Source organism: Argopecten irradians, chromosome 10, assembly GCF_041381155.1.
Source record: "Argopecten irradians isolate NY chromosome 10, Ai_NY, whole genome shotgun sequence".
Lineage (NCBI taxonomy): Eukaryota > Metazoa > Mollusca > Bivalvia > Pectinida > Pectinidae > Argopecten > Argopecten irradians.
Window position 1 is genome coordinate 7,472,966 of NC_091143.1, and position 21,165 is coordinate 7,494,130.

Consider the following 21,165-nt stretch of genomic DNA (forward strand, 5'->3'; position numbering starts at 1 on the left):
CCATATTGCATATGGTTCTATATTGTAAGTCTTTGTCAGCTTGCATCACTAGGTTGAAACTGTTCATAATTTTATCTTAATATACTGTAACTCAGATCTGTACACGTTTTGGGTAGTTATAGGTAAGTTTTGAACTTTTGTGTAAATTATGAGTAAGTTTTGAGTAGTTTGGGATAAGTTTGGGGTAGTTTTCGGTAAATCGTCGCACCGCGCCGGCCAGACAGTCGTGCGTCAGTGCGAATCGAGCAGCGCCTACTGTCAAAGCGAAAGCGGAAGTAAGATGATCTAGCTAAATGTACATTGTACTTGTACCTATTACATGTAATAAGCATCGGAGAAGGACGACGGAATCAGAGTGTCTCGTGAGTGTCTGACAGTCACAGAGTTTGGAAGACGAAAAGGTAAAACTACTATAACTTCAATGATATGCCACTTAACCTCTCATCTTCAGTTAGATTGTTCGCCGATGACACTATCTCGTACATAAAATATAACCATTACATCGAAAAAAGATTCAGAAACACTCCAAAATGATCTAGATAAACTAGCTGACTGGGGAAAAAAGGTATAAAATGGAATTCCACCCCCAAAAATGTGATGTTCTTTCGATTACCAAGACTAAACATTCAATCAAACATAATTATTATCTTCATGGTCACTGTTTGGAACACACTGATAAGGCAAAATATCTGGGCGTAACAATCCAACACGACTTCAAATGGGACTCCCACATCAGCAACATCACATGCACAGCCAATAAGACCCTTGGCTTTATTAGACGAAATCTCAAAATTAATTCAAAAAAGATTAAAGAACAAGCATACAAATCCTTAGTACGTCCCACACTTGAATATGCCTGTACAGTGTGGGACCCATACCAGAAGGGAGACATTAATAAGCTAGAAATGGTCCAACGCAGAGCTGCTCGATATGTCACTAACAGATTCCATAACACCTCAAGCGTTAGTGACATGCTTGAACACCTAGAGTGGCCTAGCTTATCGGCTAGAAGGAAAAACGCACGGCTTACTATGCTTTTCAAAATCACTCACGGCATAGTAGCTATTAATAAAGACCAATACTTGACCTCACAGTTACGCCCTACCAGACACTCCCATACACTTGCATACCAAATACATTACTGTAGAACTGATTCTCGCAAACACTCCTTCTTTCCCCGCACTATCCAAGACTGGAACTCTCTTTCGCAAGATCTTGTAATCTCAAAGTCACTTGACTCCTTCAAAACTCGTCTTTCATCTCTAATTTAATTATTTTCTTCTCTTCCCCTGTTCATAGCCACACCTTCAACAATATCGACATGATCTTCAATATGATGAAGTAGGTCACAGAGTTTGGAAGACGAAAAGGTAAAACTACGCTATTTTAGCATTTACATGTATACGGTCATAATATTTTAATGTCTATCGTTCTATCATGGGTCGTTTACAACAACAATAAGGGACATGTAGAACTACATGTGAAAATGAAGATAATACAACAAATCACGTTTTATACATGTACATTGTACATGAGTTAGTTGTAGATAAGTATAACATGTGCTCTCCGATTACTTTTAAATTATATTGTACTGTAATTACCCTTGCACCAATCTAAATAACCCAGAACTACAGCTACATGTACTGTATGTGCCAAAAGTCTTCGTAATTTTTATTTTTCCCTATATATTCTATATATTTTTACATTTATTATTAGATTTTTCCTGATCTCATCTAGGCGCGGATTTTAATCAAATTTGGCATACTTGTAGAAAATTATCTACACTTTCAGCTCATAACATTTACATAATTTTCCTTTATGCACTTTTTGAGAAAACCGCGCAAAACTTTATCGTTGCCATTTTGGTAAGAATAAAGAAAAATATGTCGTCAAAAGTTTAAGTGGTGCACAAAAAAAATATATTTTGAAAACAAAATATCGGAAAATTATACAAATATTATATTTATGAGCTGAAAGTGTAGATAATTTTCTACAAGTATGCCGAAATTGGTTAAAATCTGATGAGATCAGGAAAAATCAAAGAAAAAATGTGAAATTTCATAGAATATACAGGGAAAAAATGAAAATTACGAAGACTTTTGGCACGTTATTGTACATGTAAATATAACCCACGGAAGGCCATATGGTCTGAGATTGAGATTAAGAAATTTCAAGAAAACATGGGGAGTATAGCTAGTGTAAAAGCAGCGAGTTGGTGTGGCATGTACAATTACAAACATCACAGTCTTTGTCACTCAGCTACAGAGCCTTTAAAAAGATGAACTCTTCTGAATTCACAGATTTGATAGAACCAGATACTCTTCATAAACTGAAAGGTTTTAAGGCCCTTTACAAAAATTGTGAATTTCATAGCCCGGCCTGGAATCTCAGATTTTCCCTTGGGGAGGGGATCAAATTTACCATAGTTTATAAGGAAAAACACATTTGTGAGCATTATTTGCTCTATTTTCATAGGAAATGACTTAAACTTGGTTAGAATTATTACCTTTAGATATACGTAGCATTTTAACATTAGTTTCCATATCAGTCCTCACTGACCTCCAGGGACCAAAGGGGCAGGGTCAAGCATGGTCAAAATGACTTAAATTTCAAAAAATCTTATTTTGAATTCAGAGATTTGATGGAACCAATACTTTTCATAAATAAGAAAGTCATTACTCTCAAACATTGATACTTATTGATTTACCTAAAGTAATTCAAATACAACCAATCATCATTAAAATAGCATGTATGTACCTGCGTGTGGCGCAGAGCCGTACAACTGTGACCTGCACAATACCGATGTTCCCAATTATATATGAGGAACTGTAAACAAATAAGTATTATGTAAATACAATTACATATACTGTCTGAGTTTAAAGATTACAAATAAGTATTATGTAAATACAATTACATATACTGTCTGAGTTTAAAGATTACAAATAAGTATTATGTAAATACAATTACATATACTGTCTGAGTTTAAAGATTAGAACGTTAATTTCAAAGATATGTTAAATCATTATGACCTAGCTGAAATGGATTCAGTGTCCCTTATGTTAGAACATTTTATTATTACTTTTAACTAATATATCAAAACTATAAAATTCAAAGCACTACAAAGTTTTGTTAGCTTAATAATATAAAGATCATATAGTTAAATATAAAAAAACTTAAACAAAGACCTCACTTCCATGTTAAACACGTCCGTACTGTCGCCAGGTACACCTCAGAACTGCAAACACCTACCCGAGACAAAGACAACTACCTTCCATTATGACTATAATACTGACCATACGCATGTAATGAAAACAACTGACACAACTTTACATAAAACGCATAAAATCAAACCATAGGATACAAATTAACGTAGGGAACTACATAAACCATGAGTAACAAAACGCAATTCACCAGTACACAATGAGAACCACACTACGGGATACTATACGTGGATAAATTAAGTACAAGCTTAGGGTACTTTCTGCGAACTAGCATCGGATATTATACACAGCAGCTGGACACTACTACATCAACATATAGTTGTTATTTTATTGTATAAATCACATTCTACTTGTTGTTGCAATTTTCTGTTCTTGTCAGAATTTAGATATACACTGTATAATATATTCTTTCACCTTTAAATTACAATGTGTGTATTATAGCTGCAATTTTCATTCTAGAATTTCTTTTTTCAATAGTTTCAGGGCATTAAAGATGGACTGGCTTGGTGGTAGATACAATACAGCTGGCAAAAAAGGACTTTTTGTATCAATAATAAACATAAGATTCAATATGCATATGGAAGGCTTTCCTGACCTTGAATATTCAAATATGAACAAGAATATTCTACCATTTAAAGAGTTTTTTGATAATTTTGAACCTCTGTCACTAGTTGGGCAGAAAAATCCTGATTACCATGTAAATGTATCATACTCTGGATTTGGTGGAATCATTCGTAAGGGTAAGCTTACATCCTAATATATTTTATGATTTTAAATTTATCAATAACAATTTGTTATGTATACAGTAAAACATGAATATGAATGGGAATAAACAGAATCATTTCTTTAGCATTAACCATAATAGGTTATTGTAATACAGTGATTTACGGGACTCGCCTAAACGTTACACATATTACAGACAGATCTTATAGCTGGAACATTGATATATGTCGTGCTTTAATTGCACATTATAGCTCTTTAACTGCAGTGAAACTTAACTGAGTTTACCTATACATTTATTTAAGTACTTTAACTAGCATTGATTGTTACCTCGAAAGACCACAATTTGACAGGGATTTGCTCTGTGTACATGTATAAAAACCACTTGGCTGTAAAGATCATTCATCTTGGTCCCTTGGGTGATGTTTAGGTCAACTGATCCGAAGAGTCAGGATGACCTATAGTCATTGTTCCTAAACATTTCATTTACATGACTTCTTCTCTATAACAGAAATTAAGGCAGATGGTACTTATATTAGGCCTGTGACATGCTGAGTTAAAGGGCTATCATATTTATTGAAAAGAATGATCAGAAAGTTCACAGGCTTCAAAAAGACTAAAATCTTTGAAAACTTATTGTCAATAACTAAGACGCCTAGAGACATGATATTGGGCCTGTAGCATGCTGGCATATTTGTATGGAGCTATCAATCTAGGGACAGAAAATACATGCAAATGGCTTATATTGTAGTGGAATTAAATGTTGAATTGTTTTGTTTTTAAGTTGGAGAAAAGAATAAAACAGAAGAGTATGGCTGCCTCGCTGTGTCTATCAGTTCCCATGGATACTACATACAGAAGAATGAGAAGCTTGTCCATCACCTGTTGTGTGGAGAACCAAAACAAGATGATGGAGATAAAGGGGAACGCTGGATTTCCACAGAGTACATTCTGAAAGAATTCGAAAAGAATTTTGATGGTCCAATTATCTTTCTGATACAGGTATTTTTCAAAGAAATTAAGATGGTACGTTGTTGAAAATTTAAAACATGAAAAATATGCAATTTCTGGTTAAGGCGTGCAATGCATGACTATAACACTTTGCAATTGACTACTATGACCTTGTATGAGGGTCAAGGTCATTCATTTGAACAGACGTGGTAGTCCTTCATCCCAGCATGCCACAGGCCAAATATCAGGTCTCTAGGCCTCTTATATAGTTATTCACAAGAAGTCGTGTAAAGATTTTAGAAAAGACCTAGACCTATTTGTTATTGACAAAAATTCTTTAAGATTTTAAGATTTAAGAATATTAGAACCTGTGACTGTGAATGAAGGTCAAGGTCCTTCATCCAAGCATGCTAAAGGCCTTATATCATATATGGGCCTCTTAGTTATTCAGAGTTATTAAGAAGTTGTGTAAAGATTTATGCATATTTGACCCCTGTAACCTTGAATGAAGGTCAAGGTATTTATTTTAACAAACTTGGTACGTAGTCTTTTAAGCGAATGTCCATGGGTAAGGATAATTGGCATGTATAGCATCCTGAGATGAAGTCTATAAACTACTTCTTGTGAATAACTAAGAGGCCGACGAGACCTGATATTGGGCCTGTTACATATGCTGGGTTGAAGGGCTACCATTAGTTTGTTTTTAAATAAGTGACCTTGACCACCATTGTGCTCAAGTTCAAGTTCACTTTATTCAGTATCTGAAAAAGTATATATGCACAATTTTAACATGATGATATATTTATGTTATACAAGTTCATCAGTTAATTTGTAAATAATGAACAAAAGAAAAGATGAACACAATCGTGTTAATAGTCAGAAAACTGTTAAGGCCCATGTGCCTTTTGTTTAAATAATATTATGTGTTCTTCATATATTTACTGTCTTTTGTGCCATGATATGCTCATGTTAAATTCTGGGAAGGATATTTAAATGCAATTGTGAACCCAGGTGGAAGAAATACATGTAGCACATTCGATAAGCATTTCACATGGTAGATTTAGGTATGCTATAGCTAACAGATCCTATAATGATGAGCAAACAACAACCAGAGCATCAGTATCAGTACCTTGTTGAAGCGCGTGACCACAGCAAAGACTTGGGCTTTTTAGGTCATCTGACCTGAATGGTCAGGATGACCTAAAGACGTCATGTTTCGTCCGTTGTTGTCAGCAGTGCGCCGTCCGCCCGTGTGTTAACTTTTCACATTTTGAACTTCTTTTCAAGTTCTACTGGTGCGATTTGGCTGAAACTTGCATGAAATGATCCTGACATGGTCCCGACAAAGTGTTGTTATTTTTCGGGTCGATCCAAAATCCAAGATGGCCGCCACAGCCGCCATCTTGAAAACACATTTTGAACTTCTTCTCAAGTTCTACTGGTGTGATTTGGCTGAAACTTGCATGAAATGATCTTAACATGGTCCGGACAAAGTGTTGTTATTTTTCGGGTTGATCCGATATATCCAAGATGGCCACCACAGCCGCCATCTTGAAAACACATTTTGAACTTCTTCTCAAGTTCTACTGGTGCGATTCGGCTGAAACTTGCATGAAATGATCCTGACATAGTCCTGACAAATTGTTGTTATTTTTCAGGTCGATCCAATATATCCAAGATGGCGGCCATCTGAAAAACACATTTTGAACTTCTTCTCAAGTTCTACCGGTGCGATTTGGCTGAAACTTGCATGAAATGATCCTGACATGGTCCCGACAAAGTGTTGTTATTTTTTGGGTCGATCCAAAATCCAAGATAACTGCCACAGCTGCCATCTTGAAAACACATTTTGAACTTCTTCTCAAGTTCTACCGGTGCGATTTGGCTGAAACTTGCATGAAATGATCTTGACATGGTCCCAACAAAGTGTTGTTATTTTTCGGGTTGATCTGAAATCCAAGATGGCCGCCACAGCCGCCATCTTGAAAACACATTTTGAACTTCTTTTCAAATTCTACCGGTGCGATTTGGCTGAAACTTGCATGAAATGATCCTGACATGGTCCTGACAAAGTGTTGTTATTTTTCGGGTCGATCCAAAATCCAAGATGGCCGCCACAGCCGCCATCTTTAAAACACATTTTGAACTTCTTCTCAAGTTCCACTGGTGGGATTTGGCTAAAACTTGCATGAAATGATCCTGACATGGTCCCGACAATTGTTGTTATTTTTCGGGTCGATCCAATATATCCAAGATGGCGGCCATCTGAAAAACACATTTTGAACTTCTTCTCAAGTTCTACCGGTGCGATTTGGCTGAAACTTGCATGAAATGATCCTGACATGGTCCCGACAAAGTGTTGTTATTTTTTGGGTCGATCCAAAATCCAAGATAACTGCCACAGCTGCCATCTTGAAAACACATTTTGAACTTCTTCTCAAGTTCTACCGGTGCGATTTGGCTGAAACTTGCATGAAATGATCTTGACATGGTCCCAACAAAGTGTTGTTATTTTTCGGGTTGATCTGAAATCCAAGATGGCCGCCACAGCCGCCATCTTGAAAACACATTTTGAACTTCTTCTCAAGTTCTACCAGTGCGATTTGGCTGAAACTTGCATGAAATGATCCTGACATGGTCCCGACAAAGTATTGTTACATCTCTGGTTGATCCCAAATCGAAGATGGCTACCATGACACTATATCTAATTAATTTCCTATATGTTAAGGCCCTTGGGCCTCTTGTTTGAAATAAAATTTGTTGAAAGAAATTGAAAATGATCCTGACATGTTCCTGACAAGGTGACACCATATATAATTAATTTTACTATTGCCAAGGTAGTCAGATGACCATTAAGGCCCTTTGGGCCTCTTGTTATTATAAGCTAGTTCTAGTTCAAACAAGACACAGCCAGCTTCTGATATTTGTGTGCATTATTTCCAATCTGACGAAGGCGCCATGACAACAATTGAGAAGTCACTGTCAATGAAAAGAACTCTAACTGTTTCAGTTCTTGGCTGATGGTACTTGAACACTGTTGATCTAATTAGTGCATCACACTATTATGAGTAATTACATTTATATAATAAAAACCAGGTTACATTTGGATCACAACCAGTGATTACTCGCCCGGTAAAACTAAAATCTGTAATCTTAACGTGATTTTATGTCAATTTTTTTAGCCAGTTCTGTTTCATTCCACAGTTTTGATTTTCTGTTTTGTTTTTCTATTAAACAGGCATGCAGAGGAGAAAATGAAGATTCTGGTAGTGAACTCTGTTGTTATACGGACAATACAGAACCGAATCAAGGTACATACTGGATTCTTTTGTCTGTTATAGACATATCAAGGTACATACTGGATTCTTTTGTCTGTTATAGACATATCAAGCAGTTCACCAATCTGCATGTGTTTTGAAACAATAAAACCTGTTTGATACCATATATAGCAGGTTATTTTACGCATCAATATTCTTGCATATATATGAAATCCCAAAACGGGGTATTGTTAGATCTTATATTGGAGCGTATAACGTAGGGTAAAGTAGTGGAGCAGAATTAAAATTCCAATTTTAATTAGATTGTCAAGAATGGGATTAGAAACGAGAAAATTAAATTTTATCAGGTTAAAATTTCATGAATTAACTATATTTACCTGCAACTGTCCCACATACTGACCGATAACTACTGCCGGATAAACTTGTGTTTTATCCGTCAATACGAATTGCTTTATCCGTCAATACGATCACGTGAATTTGTTCCATATCTGACGGAACTTTTTCTAACTTGACCCAGAACTTGAACCTTCCGGTGAATGAAACGTCATTCAGTCCCGCTAAAACATGACATTACCTTCACCGGGATGACGTCATTTTTACGATATCGAAAATCTCATATGGCGGTGTCGTCTTTTTCTTGGCTCATGGCAAAGGTATGTATTGTAAAGTACATTTTGTACTTCTGTAATTGGTATTTATTGTCCTTTTATTATTTTCATTTTGTTTTAGTTTTTGGTTTGATGTATTTAAAGCTTTTCAGCATCTGCATTCTAATTACAAGAAGAATGTTAACAAACATCAATTTTATATGAAAACCCCTATCTGGTACAATGATGAAATTACTATAGGAAAAAAATATATTTTTATGAAGGACTGGTATCAGAAAGGAGTTATAGTGATACAAGATCTAGTGAAGGATAAAACCGCAGGTACTTTTTTTACCTTTGATGAATTTACTCAAAAATATCAAATTCACAGTAATTTTCTACATTATCTAAGTGTGTTATCCGCAGTCAAGAAATATTGCGCCAATGCAGCTCTCCCATATGCTAATGTTGTATATCCTTACATTCCAATTAACCTGGAATTATTTCTAATGAAGTCCAAAGGATCTAAACACTTTTACAACTTTCTTATTAAAAATAATGTAATTCCAACTGGACAGAATTTCTTAAGAGATTCTTACTACAAACTCTCTACTTTTTAAATCTCATGTTGTCATTTCTCCATTATGTGTTCTCTGTAATTCTGAAACTGAGACTATTATACATGTGCTGTGGGAATGTCAAGAGGTTCAGAACCTTCTTTATACTTTTGAAAATCTTTTAGATGCACTCGTCATTCCCTTCAGTTTTAATAAAGAATCATATCTATTTGGTCTTCTTTCACAGAATCTGAAAAATAATGGGATAGATAATGAAATTCTCATTATAATCAAACATTATATTTACAAGATGAGATGTCTGCATAACTCCTTAAGTATAAATGCTTTAATCAACACTATCAAGGACCACTATAGGGTACAAAAATATATAGCTACTAGTAAAGGTGATTCTGCTAAAGAAAGGTTTGATAAGAATTGGACGAAATAGGAAAAACTGGTAGCATTGTAAAAGGTATACATTATTTGCCCAGATTTTCATTGACCATGTTATTAAAATACATGTAGTAAGGATATTTTGACAATGATAATGATCATGGTAATGATGATGCGAACTGAGTGATAATGTTAGTATGCAAAGCTGTGACTTTACTGAGTGTGATAATGGTAATCAAATATAATTTGCTACTGTGGGATATGGTGACTAATGAATGACGTTATATATTGAGTGACTATGAATGATTTGTGTGCTGATATCTAATGTTACTTTTACATTTTGAAAACTTCTAAAAAATAAAAAAATAAAAAAAAATTTTTCATTTTGTTTCAGTGATATATAACATTGAATAGAATTACAGATACTGTTTGTGAATGCGATTATTTATTTCCCACGGCAGTAAAAAGGAGTACACTCTCATTCGGTTAAGTGAATGAATCTTTACCTCCGCATCAAAGAAGTGTCTCCCTTCGAACGAAACCAAGTAGATAACTGTTAACTGCTTTTGTTTTGAATGCCATAATGGTTGCAGGATAAACAGAATACATGGTTAGTATCTTACAATACAAGGTTTATTTTGGTGCTCGACACGGAAAGCCGAGATGACTCGGCATAGCCTCATCATCTCGGCTTTCCTAAGTCTCGCACTCGGCTTTCCTAAGTCTCGCACCAAATAACCATGTACTCTCTATATATAGGGGTAATATTACATCAGTCCATCAGTTTTTACCCCACCATCATCAGATGGTGGGCTATTCAAATCGCCGTTCGTCTGTGGTTCGTCATCCGTCCTTCCGTTAACAATTCTTGTTACCACTATTTCTCAGAAATCACTGAAGCTATCTTTTCAAATTTCATATGTACATTGTAGGTTCCCCTATGGCCTAGTTGTGCATATTGCATTTTTGGACCGATCAGTCAACAAGATGGCCGACCGGCGGCCATCTTGAATTTTGATAGTTAAAGTTTGTTTCTTCTATTTCTCAGAAAGTACTGGAGGGATCTTTCTCAAATTCCATAAGTAGGTTCCCCTAGGGACCTAGTTTTGCATATTGCATTTGGTAACTGATCAGTTTTCAAAAAGGCCAACCGGCTGCCATCTTGGATTTGGATAGTTATCACTATTTGTCAGAAATTACTGAAGGGATATCGCTCAAATTCCATGCGTAGGTTCCCCTTGGGCCCCAATTGCGCATAGTACCTTTAGAACTGATCGGTCAACAAGATGGCCAACCGGCCGCCAACTTGGATTTAACCACTGTTTCTCAGAAAGTAATGAAGCGATCTATCTTAAATTTTATATGTAGTATGTTATATGTATGTAAAAAAGTTTGAAAAGCAGGAAAAAGATCCCTCTTTCCGTTGTCAGACATAGATCATTCTTTGTTGTTATTTTAGGTCATTTGACCCAAAGGGTCAGGATGACCTATAGTTGTCATGTTTCGTCCGTTATCGTCCGCCGTGCCCCGTGCGTTAATTTTTCACACTTTGAATTTCTCAAGTTCTATCAGTGTGATATTGCTAAAACTTGCATAAAATGATCCTGATATTGTCCTGACAAAGTGTGTTATTTTTGTGTCGATCCGAAATCCAAGATGGCGGCCATAGCCGCCATTTTGAAAACACATTTTGAACTTCTTCTCAAGTTCTACCGCTGCTATTTGGCTGAAACTTGCATGAAATGATACGGTCATGGTCCCTACAAAGTGTTTTTATTTTTTGGGACGATCCGAAATCCAAGATGGCCACCATAGCCGCCATCTTGAAAACACATTTTGAACTTCTTGTCACGTTCAACCGATGTGATTTGGCTGAAAGTTGCATGAAATGATCCTGACATGGTCCCGACAAAGTGTGATTATTTTTGGGGTCAATCCAAAATCCAAAATGGCTGCCACAGCCGCCATCTTGAAAACACATTTTGAACTTCTTCTCAAGTTCTACCATTGCGATTTAGCTGAAACTTGCATAAAATTATACGGTCATGGTCCCGACAAAGTGTTGTTATTTTTTGGGACGATCCGAAATCCAAGATGGCCACCATAGCCGCCATCTTGAAAACACATTTTGAACTTCTTGTCACGTTCAACCGATGTGATTTGGCTGAAAGTTGCATGAAATGATCCTGACATGGTCCCGACAAAGTGTGATTATTTTTGGGGTCAATCCAAAATCCAAAATGGCTGCCACAGCCGCCATCTTGAAAACACATTTTGAACTTCTTCTCAAGTTCTACCATTGCGATTTAGCTGAAACTTGCATAAAATTATCTTGACATTGTCCCGACAAAGTGTTGTTATTTTATGTGTCAATCCGAAATCTAAGATGGCTGCCACAGCTGCCATCTTGAAAATACATTTTTAACTTCTTCTTAAGTTCTACTGGTGCGATTTGGCTGAAAGTTGTATGAAATGATCTTGACATGATCCCGACAAAGTGTTGTTATTTTTCAGGTCATTCCGAAATCCAAAATGCCCGCACAGCCGCCATTTGTAATATTTTGCATCAGCAATAAGAAACTAATTAGTATTCATCGTTTGATAAAGAATCCATCGATATCAAATTCTTCTAATCGGGAACATCTTCAGTGTTCAATAATACTCATTTAAAGTCTTATTGAGTTCAAGTCTTCATTCTTGCTTCAAGAAGATAAAACTCACTGTCGGACTTCATGTATACATGTAAAAGCATTTGCACAACACGGCATAATCTATTTCCCACCAGATAAACATCAAGCCATTACCATCAAGAACAAGTTCGTTTCATACAAGTTCAGTCTACGAAACTCATCAGTGAAACTCTTGTCCGTCAAGATGTTTCATTAGTACTTATGGTCAATTTAATATGAATGAAAACGTCACATGTTTTGACACAACAACCAGGACGCATACACTTTCCAACAGCAGTTTTGGACGTCAAGTGGCGATCACAACATAGAATGACGTTGACAATTTAATGACGTGACACTGAAAAATAAGTAGTTCTGTCAAAGTTCACTGTGTCAGTCAATCAGAATGCGCACAGAGTTTAATAAACAAATTGTTAATCAACAGCTGCAGTGTTCATTTAATGAGAGTTGAATAACACTGCCAAATTTGGTAGAAATATTGCTGTTATTTTACCTGTAGGTGGTACACTATAAGATATGGATTTAAATCTTTCTGTTTGTTTTACCTGTAGGTGGTACACTATAAGTTATAGATTTAAATCTTTCTGTTTGTTTTACCTTTAGGTGGTACACTATAAGTTTTGCTGTTTGTTTTACCGGTAGGAGGTACACTATAAGTTTTGCTGTTTGTTTTACCTTTAGGTGGTACACTATAAGTTTTGCTGTTTGTTTTACCTGTAGGTGGTACACTATAAGTTATAGGTTTAAATCTTGCTGTTTGTTTTACCTGTAGTCGGTACACTATAAGTTATGGATTTAAATCTTGCTTTTTGTTTTACCTGTAGCTGGTACACTATAAGTTATAGGTTTAAATCTTGCTGTTTGTTTTACCTGTAGCTGGTACACTATAAGTTATAGGTTTAAATCTTGCTGTTTGTTTTACCTGTAGTCGGTACACTATAAGTTATCGATTTAAATCTTGCTGTTTGTTTTACCTTTGCTGGTACACTATAAGTTATAGGTTTAAATCTTGCTGTTTGTTTTACCTGTAGCTGGTACACTATAAGTTATAGGTTTAAATCTTGCTGTTTGTTTTACCTGTAGTCGGTACACTATAAGTTATGGATTTAAATCTTGCTGTTTGTTTTACCTGTAGCTGGTACACTATAAGTTATAGGTTTAAATCTTGCTGTTTGTTTTACCTGTAGCTGGTACACTATAAGTTATAGGTTTAAATCTTGCTGTTTGTTTTACCTGTAGGTGGTACACTATAAGTTATAGATTTAAATCTTTCTGTTTGTTTTACCTGTAGGTGGTACACTATAAGTTTTAGATTTAAATCTTGCTGTTTGTTTTACCTTTAGGTGGTACACTATAAGTTTTGCTGTTTGTTTTACCTTTAGGTGGTACACTATAAGTTTTGCTGTTTGTTTTACCTTTAGGTGGTACACTATAAGTTTTAGATTTAAATCTTGCTGTTTGTTTTACCTGTAGTCGGTACACTATAAGTTATGGATTTAAATCTTGCTTTTTGTTTTACCTGTAGCTGGTACACTATAAGTTATAGGTTTAAATCTTGCTGTTTGTTTTACCTGTAGCTGGTACACTATAAGTTATAGGTTTAAATCTTGCTGTTTGTTTTACCTGTAGTCGGTACACTATAAGTTATAGGTTTAAATCTTGCTGTTTGTTTTACCTTTGCTGGTACACTATAAGTTATAGGTTTAAATTTTGCTGTTTGTTTTACCTGTAGGTGGTACACTATAAGTTATAGATTTAAATCTTGCTGTTTGTTTTACCTGTAGTCGGTACATTATAAGTTAAAGATTTAAATCTTGCTGTTTGTTTTACCTGCATGTAGCTGGTACACTATAAGTTATAGGTTTAAATCTTGCTGTTTTTTTTACCTGTAGGTGGTACACTATAAGTTATAGGTTTAAATCTTGCTGTTTGTTTTACCTGTAGGTGGTACACTATAAGTTATAGATTTAAATCTTTCTGTTTGTTTTACCTGTAGATGGTACACTATAAGTTTTTGATTTAAATCTTGCTGTTTGTTTTACCTTTAGGTGGTACACTATAAGTTTTGCTGTTTGTTTTACCTTTAGGTGGTACACTATAAGTTTTGCTGTTTGTTTTACCTTTAGGTGGTACACTATAAGTTTTAGATTTAAATCTTGCTGTTTGTTTTACCTGTAGGTGGTACACTATAAGTTATAGATTTCAATCATTCTGTTTGTTTTACCTTTAGGTGGTACACTATAAGTTTTAGATTTAAATCTTTCTGTTTGTTTTACCTGTAGTTGGTACACTATAAATTTTGCTGTTTGTTTGACCTGTAGGAGGTACGCTATAAGTTTTGCTGCCTGTTTTACCTGTAGGTGGTACACTATAAGTTATAGATTTCAATCATTCTGTTTGTTTTACCTGTAGTTGGTACACTATAAGTTATAGATTTCAATCATTCTTTTTGTTTTACCTGTAGTTGGTACACTATAAGTTTAGCTGTTTGTTTTACCTGTAGGTGGTACACTGTAGGTGGTACACTATAAGTTTTGCTGTTTGTTTTACCTGTAGGTGGTACACTATAAGTTATAGATTTCAATCTTTCTGTTTGTTTTACCTGTAGGTGGTACACTATAAGTTTTGCTGTTTGTTTTACCTGTAGGTGGTACACTATAAGTTTTGCTGTTTGTTTTACCTGTAGGTGGTACACTATAAGTTATAGATTTCAATCTTTCTGTTTGTTTTACCTGTAGGTGGTACACTATAAGTTATAGATTTAAATCTTTCTGTTTGTTTTACCTGTAGGTGGTACACTATAAGTTTTGCTGTTTGTTTTACCTGTAGGTGGTACACTGCAAGTTTTGCTGTTTGTTTTACCTGTAGGTGGTACACTATAAGTTATAGATTTCAATCATTCTGTTTGTTTTACCTGTAGTTGGTACACTATAAGTTATAGATTTAAATCTTGCTGTTTGTTTTACCTGTAGCTGGTACACTATAAGTTATAGGTTTAAATCTTGCTGTTTGTTTTACCTGTAGGTGGTACACTATAAGTTATAGATTTAAATCTTTCTGTTTGTTTTACCTGTAGGTGGTACACTATAAGTTTTAGATTTAAATCTTGCTGTTTGTTTTACCTTTAGGTGGTACACTCTCAGTTATGGATTTAAAATTTTCTGTTTGTTTTACCTGTAGGAGGTACACTATAAGTTTTGCTGTTTGTTTTACCTGTAGGAGGTACACTATTAGTTTTGCTGTTTGTTTTACCTGTAGGTGGTACACTATAAGTTTTGCTGTTTGTTTTACCTGTAGGTGGTACACTATAAGTTTTGCTGTTTGTTTTACCTGTAGGTGGTACACTATAAGTTTTGCTGTTTGTTTTACCTGTAGGTGGTACACTATAAGTTTTGCTGTTTGTTTTACCTGTAGGTGGTACACTATAAGTTTTGCTGTTTGTTTTACCTGTAGGTGGTACACTATAAGTTTTGCTGTTTGTTTTACCTGTAGGTGGTACACTATCAGTTTTGCTGTTTGTTTTACCTTTAGGTGGTACACTATAAGTTTTGCTGTTTGTTTTACCTTTAGGTGGTACACTATAAGTTATAGATTTCAATTTTGCTGTTTGTTTTACCTGTAGGTGGTACACTATAAGTTATAGATTGCAATCATTCTGTTTGTTTTACCTGTAGGCGGTACACTATAAGTTTTGCTGTTTGTTTTACCTTTAGGTGGTACACTATAAGTTATAGGTTTAAATCTTTCTGTTTGTTTTACCTGTAGGTGGTACACTATAAGTTTTGCTGTTTGTTTTACCTTTAGGTGGTACACTATAAGTTTTGCTGTTTGTTTTACCTTTAGGTGGTACACTATAAGTTATAGATTTAAATCTTTCTGTTTGTTTTACCTGTAGGTGGTACACTATAAGTTATAGATTTAAATCTTTCTGTTTGTTTTACCTGTAGGTGGTACACTATCAGTTATGGATTTAAATCTTTCTGTTTGTTTTACCTGTAGGTTGTACGCTATTAGTTTTGCTGTTTGTTTTACCTTTAGGTGGTACACTCTAAGTTTTGTTGTTTGTTTGACTTGCAGGTGGTACACTTTAAGTTATAGATTTAAATCTTGCTGTTTGTTTTACCTTTAGGTGGTACACTATAAGTTTTGCTGTTTGTTATACCTTTAGGTGGTACACTATAAGTTTTGCTGTTTGTTTTACCTGTAGGTGGTACACTATAAGTTATAGATTTAAATCTTTCTGTTTGTTTTACCTGTAGGTTGTACGTTATTAGTTTTGCTGTTTGTTTTACCTTTAGGTGGTACACTCTAAGTTTTGCTGTTTGTTTGACTTGCAGGTGGTACACTTTAAGTTATAGATTTAAATCTTGCTGTTTGTTTTACCTGTAGGTGGTACACTATAAGTTTTGCTGTTTGTTTTACCTGTAGGTGGTACACTATAAAGTTTTGCTGTTTGTTTTACCTTTAGGTGGTACACTATAAGTTATAGATTTCAATCTTTCTGTTTGTTTTACCTTTAGGTGGTACACTATAAGTTATAGATTTCAATCTTTCTGTTTGTTTTACCTGTAGGTGGTACACTATAAGTTATAGATTTCAATCATTCTGTTTGTTTTACCTTTAGGTGGTACACTATAAGTTTTGCTGTTTGTTTTACCTGTAGGAGGTACACTATAAGTTTTGCTGTTTGTTTTACCTTTAGGTGGTACACTATCAGTTTTGCTGTTTGTTTTACCTGTAGGTGGTACACTATAAGTTATAGATTTCAATCTTTCTGTTTGTTTTACCTTTAGGTGGTACACTATAAGTTATAGATTTCAATCTTTCTGTTTGTTTTACCTTTAGGTGGTACACTATAAGTTATAGATTTCAATCTTTCTGTTTGTTTTACCTGTAGGAGGTACGCTATAAGTTTTGCTGCCTGTTTTACCTGTAGGTGGTACACTATAAGTTATAGATTTCAATCATTCTGTTTGTTTTACCTGTAGTTGGTACACTATAAGTTATAGATTTCAATCATTCTTTTTGTTTTACCTGTAGTTGGTACACTATAAGTTTAGCTGTTTGTTTTACCTGTAGGTGGTACACTACAAGTTTTGCTGTTTGTTTTACCTGTAGGTGGTACACTATTAGTTTTGCTGTTTGTTTTACCTGTAGGTGGTACACTATAAGTTATAGATTTCAATCTTTCTGTTTGTTTTACCTGTAGGAGGTACACTATAAGTTTTGCTGTTTGTTTTACCTGTAGGTGGTACACTATAAGTTTTGCTGTTTGTTTTACCTGTAGATTTTGTGTGGTACACTATAAGTTATAGATTTCAATCATTCTGTTTGTTTTACCTGTGTTGTAGTTGGTACACTATAAGTTATAGATTTAAATCTTGCTGTTTGTTTTACCTGTAGCTGGTACACTATAAGTTATAGGTTTAAATCTTGCTGTTTGTTTTACCTGTAGTTGGTACACTATAAGTTATAGATTTAAATCTTTCTGTTTGTTTTACCTGTAGGTGGTACACTATAAGTTTTAGATTTAAATCTTGCTGTTTGTTTTACCTTTAGGTGGTACACTCTCAGTTATGGATTTAAAATTTTCTGTTTGTTTTACCTGTAGGAGGTACACTATAAGTTTTGCTGTTTGTTTTACCTGTAGAAGGTACACTATTAGTTTTGCTGTTTGTTTGTCCTGTAGGTGGTACACTATAAGTTTTGCTGTTTGTTTTACCTGTAGGTGGTACACTATCAGTTTTGCTGTTTGTTTTACCTGTAGGTGGTACACTATAAGTTTTGCTGTTTGTTTTACCTGTAGGTGGTACACTATAAGTTTTGCTGTTTGTTTTACCTGTAGGTGGTACACTATAAGTTTTGCTGTTTGTTTTACCTGTAGGTGGTACACTGTAAGTTTTGCTGTTTGTTTTACCTGTAGTTGGTACACTATCAGTTTTGCTGTTTGTTTTACCTGTAGGTGGTACACTATCAGTTTTGCTGTTTGTTTTAACTTTAGGTGGTACACTATAAGTTATAGATTTCAATCTTTCTGTTTGTTTTACCTGTAGGTGGTACACTATAAGTTATAGATTGCAATAATTCTGTTTGTTTTACCTTTAGGTGGTACACTATCAGTTTTGCTGTTTGTTTTACCTGTAGGTGGTACACTATAAGTTATAGATTGCAATCTTTCTGTTTGTTTTACCTGTAGGTGGTACACTATAAGTTTTGCTGTTTGTTTTACCTGTAGGTGGTACACTATAAGTTTTGCTGTTTGTTTTTACCTTTAGGTGGTACACTATAAGTTATAGATTTAAATCTTTCTGTTTGTTTTACCTGTAGGTGGTACACTATAAGTTATAGATTTCAATCTTTCTGTTTGTTTTTTACCTGTAGGTTGTACGTTATTATTTTTTGCTGTTTGTTTTACCTTTAGGTGGTAACACTCTAAGTTTTTGTTGTTTGTGTTTGACTTGCAGGTGGTACACTTTAAGTTATAGATTTAAATCTTGCTGTTTGTTTTACCTTTAGGTGGTACACTATAAGTTTTGCTGTTTGTTATACCTTTAGGTGGTACACTATAAGTTTTGCTGTTTGTTTTACCTGTAGGTGGTACACTATAAGTTATAGATTTCCATCTTTCTGTTTGTTTTACCTGTAGGTGGTACGTTATTAGTTTTGCTGTTTGTTTTACCTTTAGGTGGTACACTCTAAGTTTTGTTGTTTGTTTGACTTGCAGGTGGTACACTTTAAGTTATAGATTTAAATCTTGCTGTTTGTTTTACCTTTAGGTGATACACTATAAGTTTTTGCTGTTTGTTTTACCTTTAGGTGGTACACTATAAGTTTTGCTGTTTGTTTTACCTGTAGGTGGTACACTATAAGTTATAGATTTCAATCTTTCTGTTTGTTTTACCTGTAGCTGGTACACTATAAGTTATAGATTTCAATCTTTCTGTTTGTTTTACCTGTAGGTGGTACACTATCAGTTTTGCTGTTTGTTTTACCTGTAGGTGGTACACTATAAGTTATAGATTTAAATCTTTCTGTTTGTTTTACCTGTAGGTGGTACACTATAAGTTTTGCTGTTTATTTTACCTGTAGGAGGAACGCTACAAGTTTTGCTGTTTGTTTTACCTGTAGGTGGTACACTATAAGTTATAGATTTAAATCTTGCTGTTTGTTTTACATGTAGGAGGAACGCTGCAAGTTTTGCTGTTTGTTTTACCTGTAGGTGGTACACTATAAGTTTTGCTGTTTGTTTTACCTGTAGGTGGTACACCTTTAGACAGTGGTATTGAATCATTGAGTCTTACTGATCAATCACAAGGACCGGAGGGACCAGATGCTACAGAGTCTACACCTGACAACTCTTCTAATACCCCAACAAACTCTGACCCATTGGATGTAAGTGGAACAATGATGTAATATACACCAGATATAACAAATCACACAAAAATATCCATTTTGTTCCCTGCCAAAACACAATCTTATCCCATACTACAATATACTCTAATGTGTTTGTATTGTTTTGGTTTCTTTCCCTGTTATTTAATTGAAATGCATGAAAAAAAAAATAAAATTAAACGTTGAAGCTGATTCATTGAAATAAACATGTTGATATTATCATTTCGATATCTAAATGTCCAGTATGACATCTTTAAAAAGTGTGTACATGCAGACTGTGTATTGCAAGAGTGAAATTAGTTTTTCCAAAATAACTGTTTACCAACCAAACCATATTTACATAGTTTGTATACTGTATTTGACACCTGTGTATCCTATATAGACACCTGTGTATTAGAATACTGTATATGTGATGTGTATGTACACTGTATACTGTATGTGACTCCTGTGTATCTCTGTATGTGACACCTGTGTATACTGTATGTGACACCTGTGTATACTGTATTGTGTGGACACTGTGTATACTGTATGTGACACCTGTGTATACTGTATGTGACACCTGTGTATACTGTATGTGACACCTGTGTATACTGTATGTGACACCTGTGTATACTGTATGTGACACCTGTGTATACTGTATGTGACACATGTGTATACTGTATGTGACACCTGTGTATACTGTATGTGACACCTGTGTATACTGTATGTGACACCTGTGTATACTGAATGTGACACCTGTGTATACTGTATGTGACACCTGTGTATACTGTATGTGACACCTGTGTATACTGTATGTGACACCTGTGTATACTGTATGTGACACCTGTGTATACTGTATGTGACACCTGTGTATACTGTATGTGACACCTGTGTATACTGTATGTGACACCTGTGTATACTGTATGTGACACCTGTGTATACTGTATGTGACACCTGTGTATACTGTATGTGACACCTGTGTATACTGTATGTGACACCTGTGTATACTGTATGTGACACCTGTGTATACTGTATGTGACACCTGTGTATACTGTATGTGACACCTGTGTATACTGTATGTGACACCTGTTTATACTGTATTTGACATCCGTGTATACTGTATGTGACACCTGTGTATACTGTATGTGACACACCTGTGTATACTGTATGTGACACCTGTGTATACTGTATGTGACATCTGTGTAATACTGTATGTGACACACCTGTGTTATACTGTATGTGACACCTGTGTATACTGTATGTGACACCTGTGTATACTGTATTTGACACCTGTGTATACTGTATGTGACACCTGTGTATACTGTATGTGACACCTGTGTATACTGTATGTGACACCTGTGTATACTGTATGTGACACCTGTGTATACTGTATGTGA

The 21,165-nt window shown here is 35.0% G+C and overlaps 1 protein-coding gene across 1 annotated transcript; it reads left to right on the top strand.

The window, feature by feature from the left end:
* The first annotated feature begins 243 nt into the window (after positions 1-243).
* Positions 244-19,810, top strand: LOC138334065 (uncharacterized). Its single transcript, XM_069282780.1, has 5 exons — positions 244-401; positions 3,699-3,961; positions 4,726-4,943; positions 8,131-8,203; positions 19,656-19,810. The coding sequence occupies exons 2-5, from the start codon at positions 3,715-3,717 to the stop codon at positions 19,808-19,810; spliced, it is 693 nt and encodes a 230-aa protein (XP_069138881.1). The 5' UTR covers positions 244-401; positions 3,699-3,714.
* Positions 19,811-21,165: the final 1,355 nt, after the last annotated feature.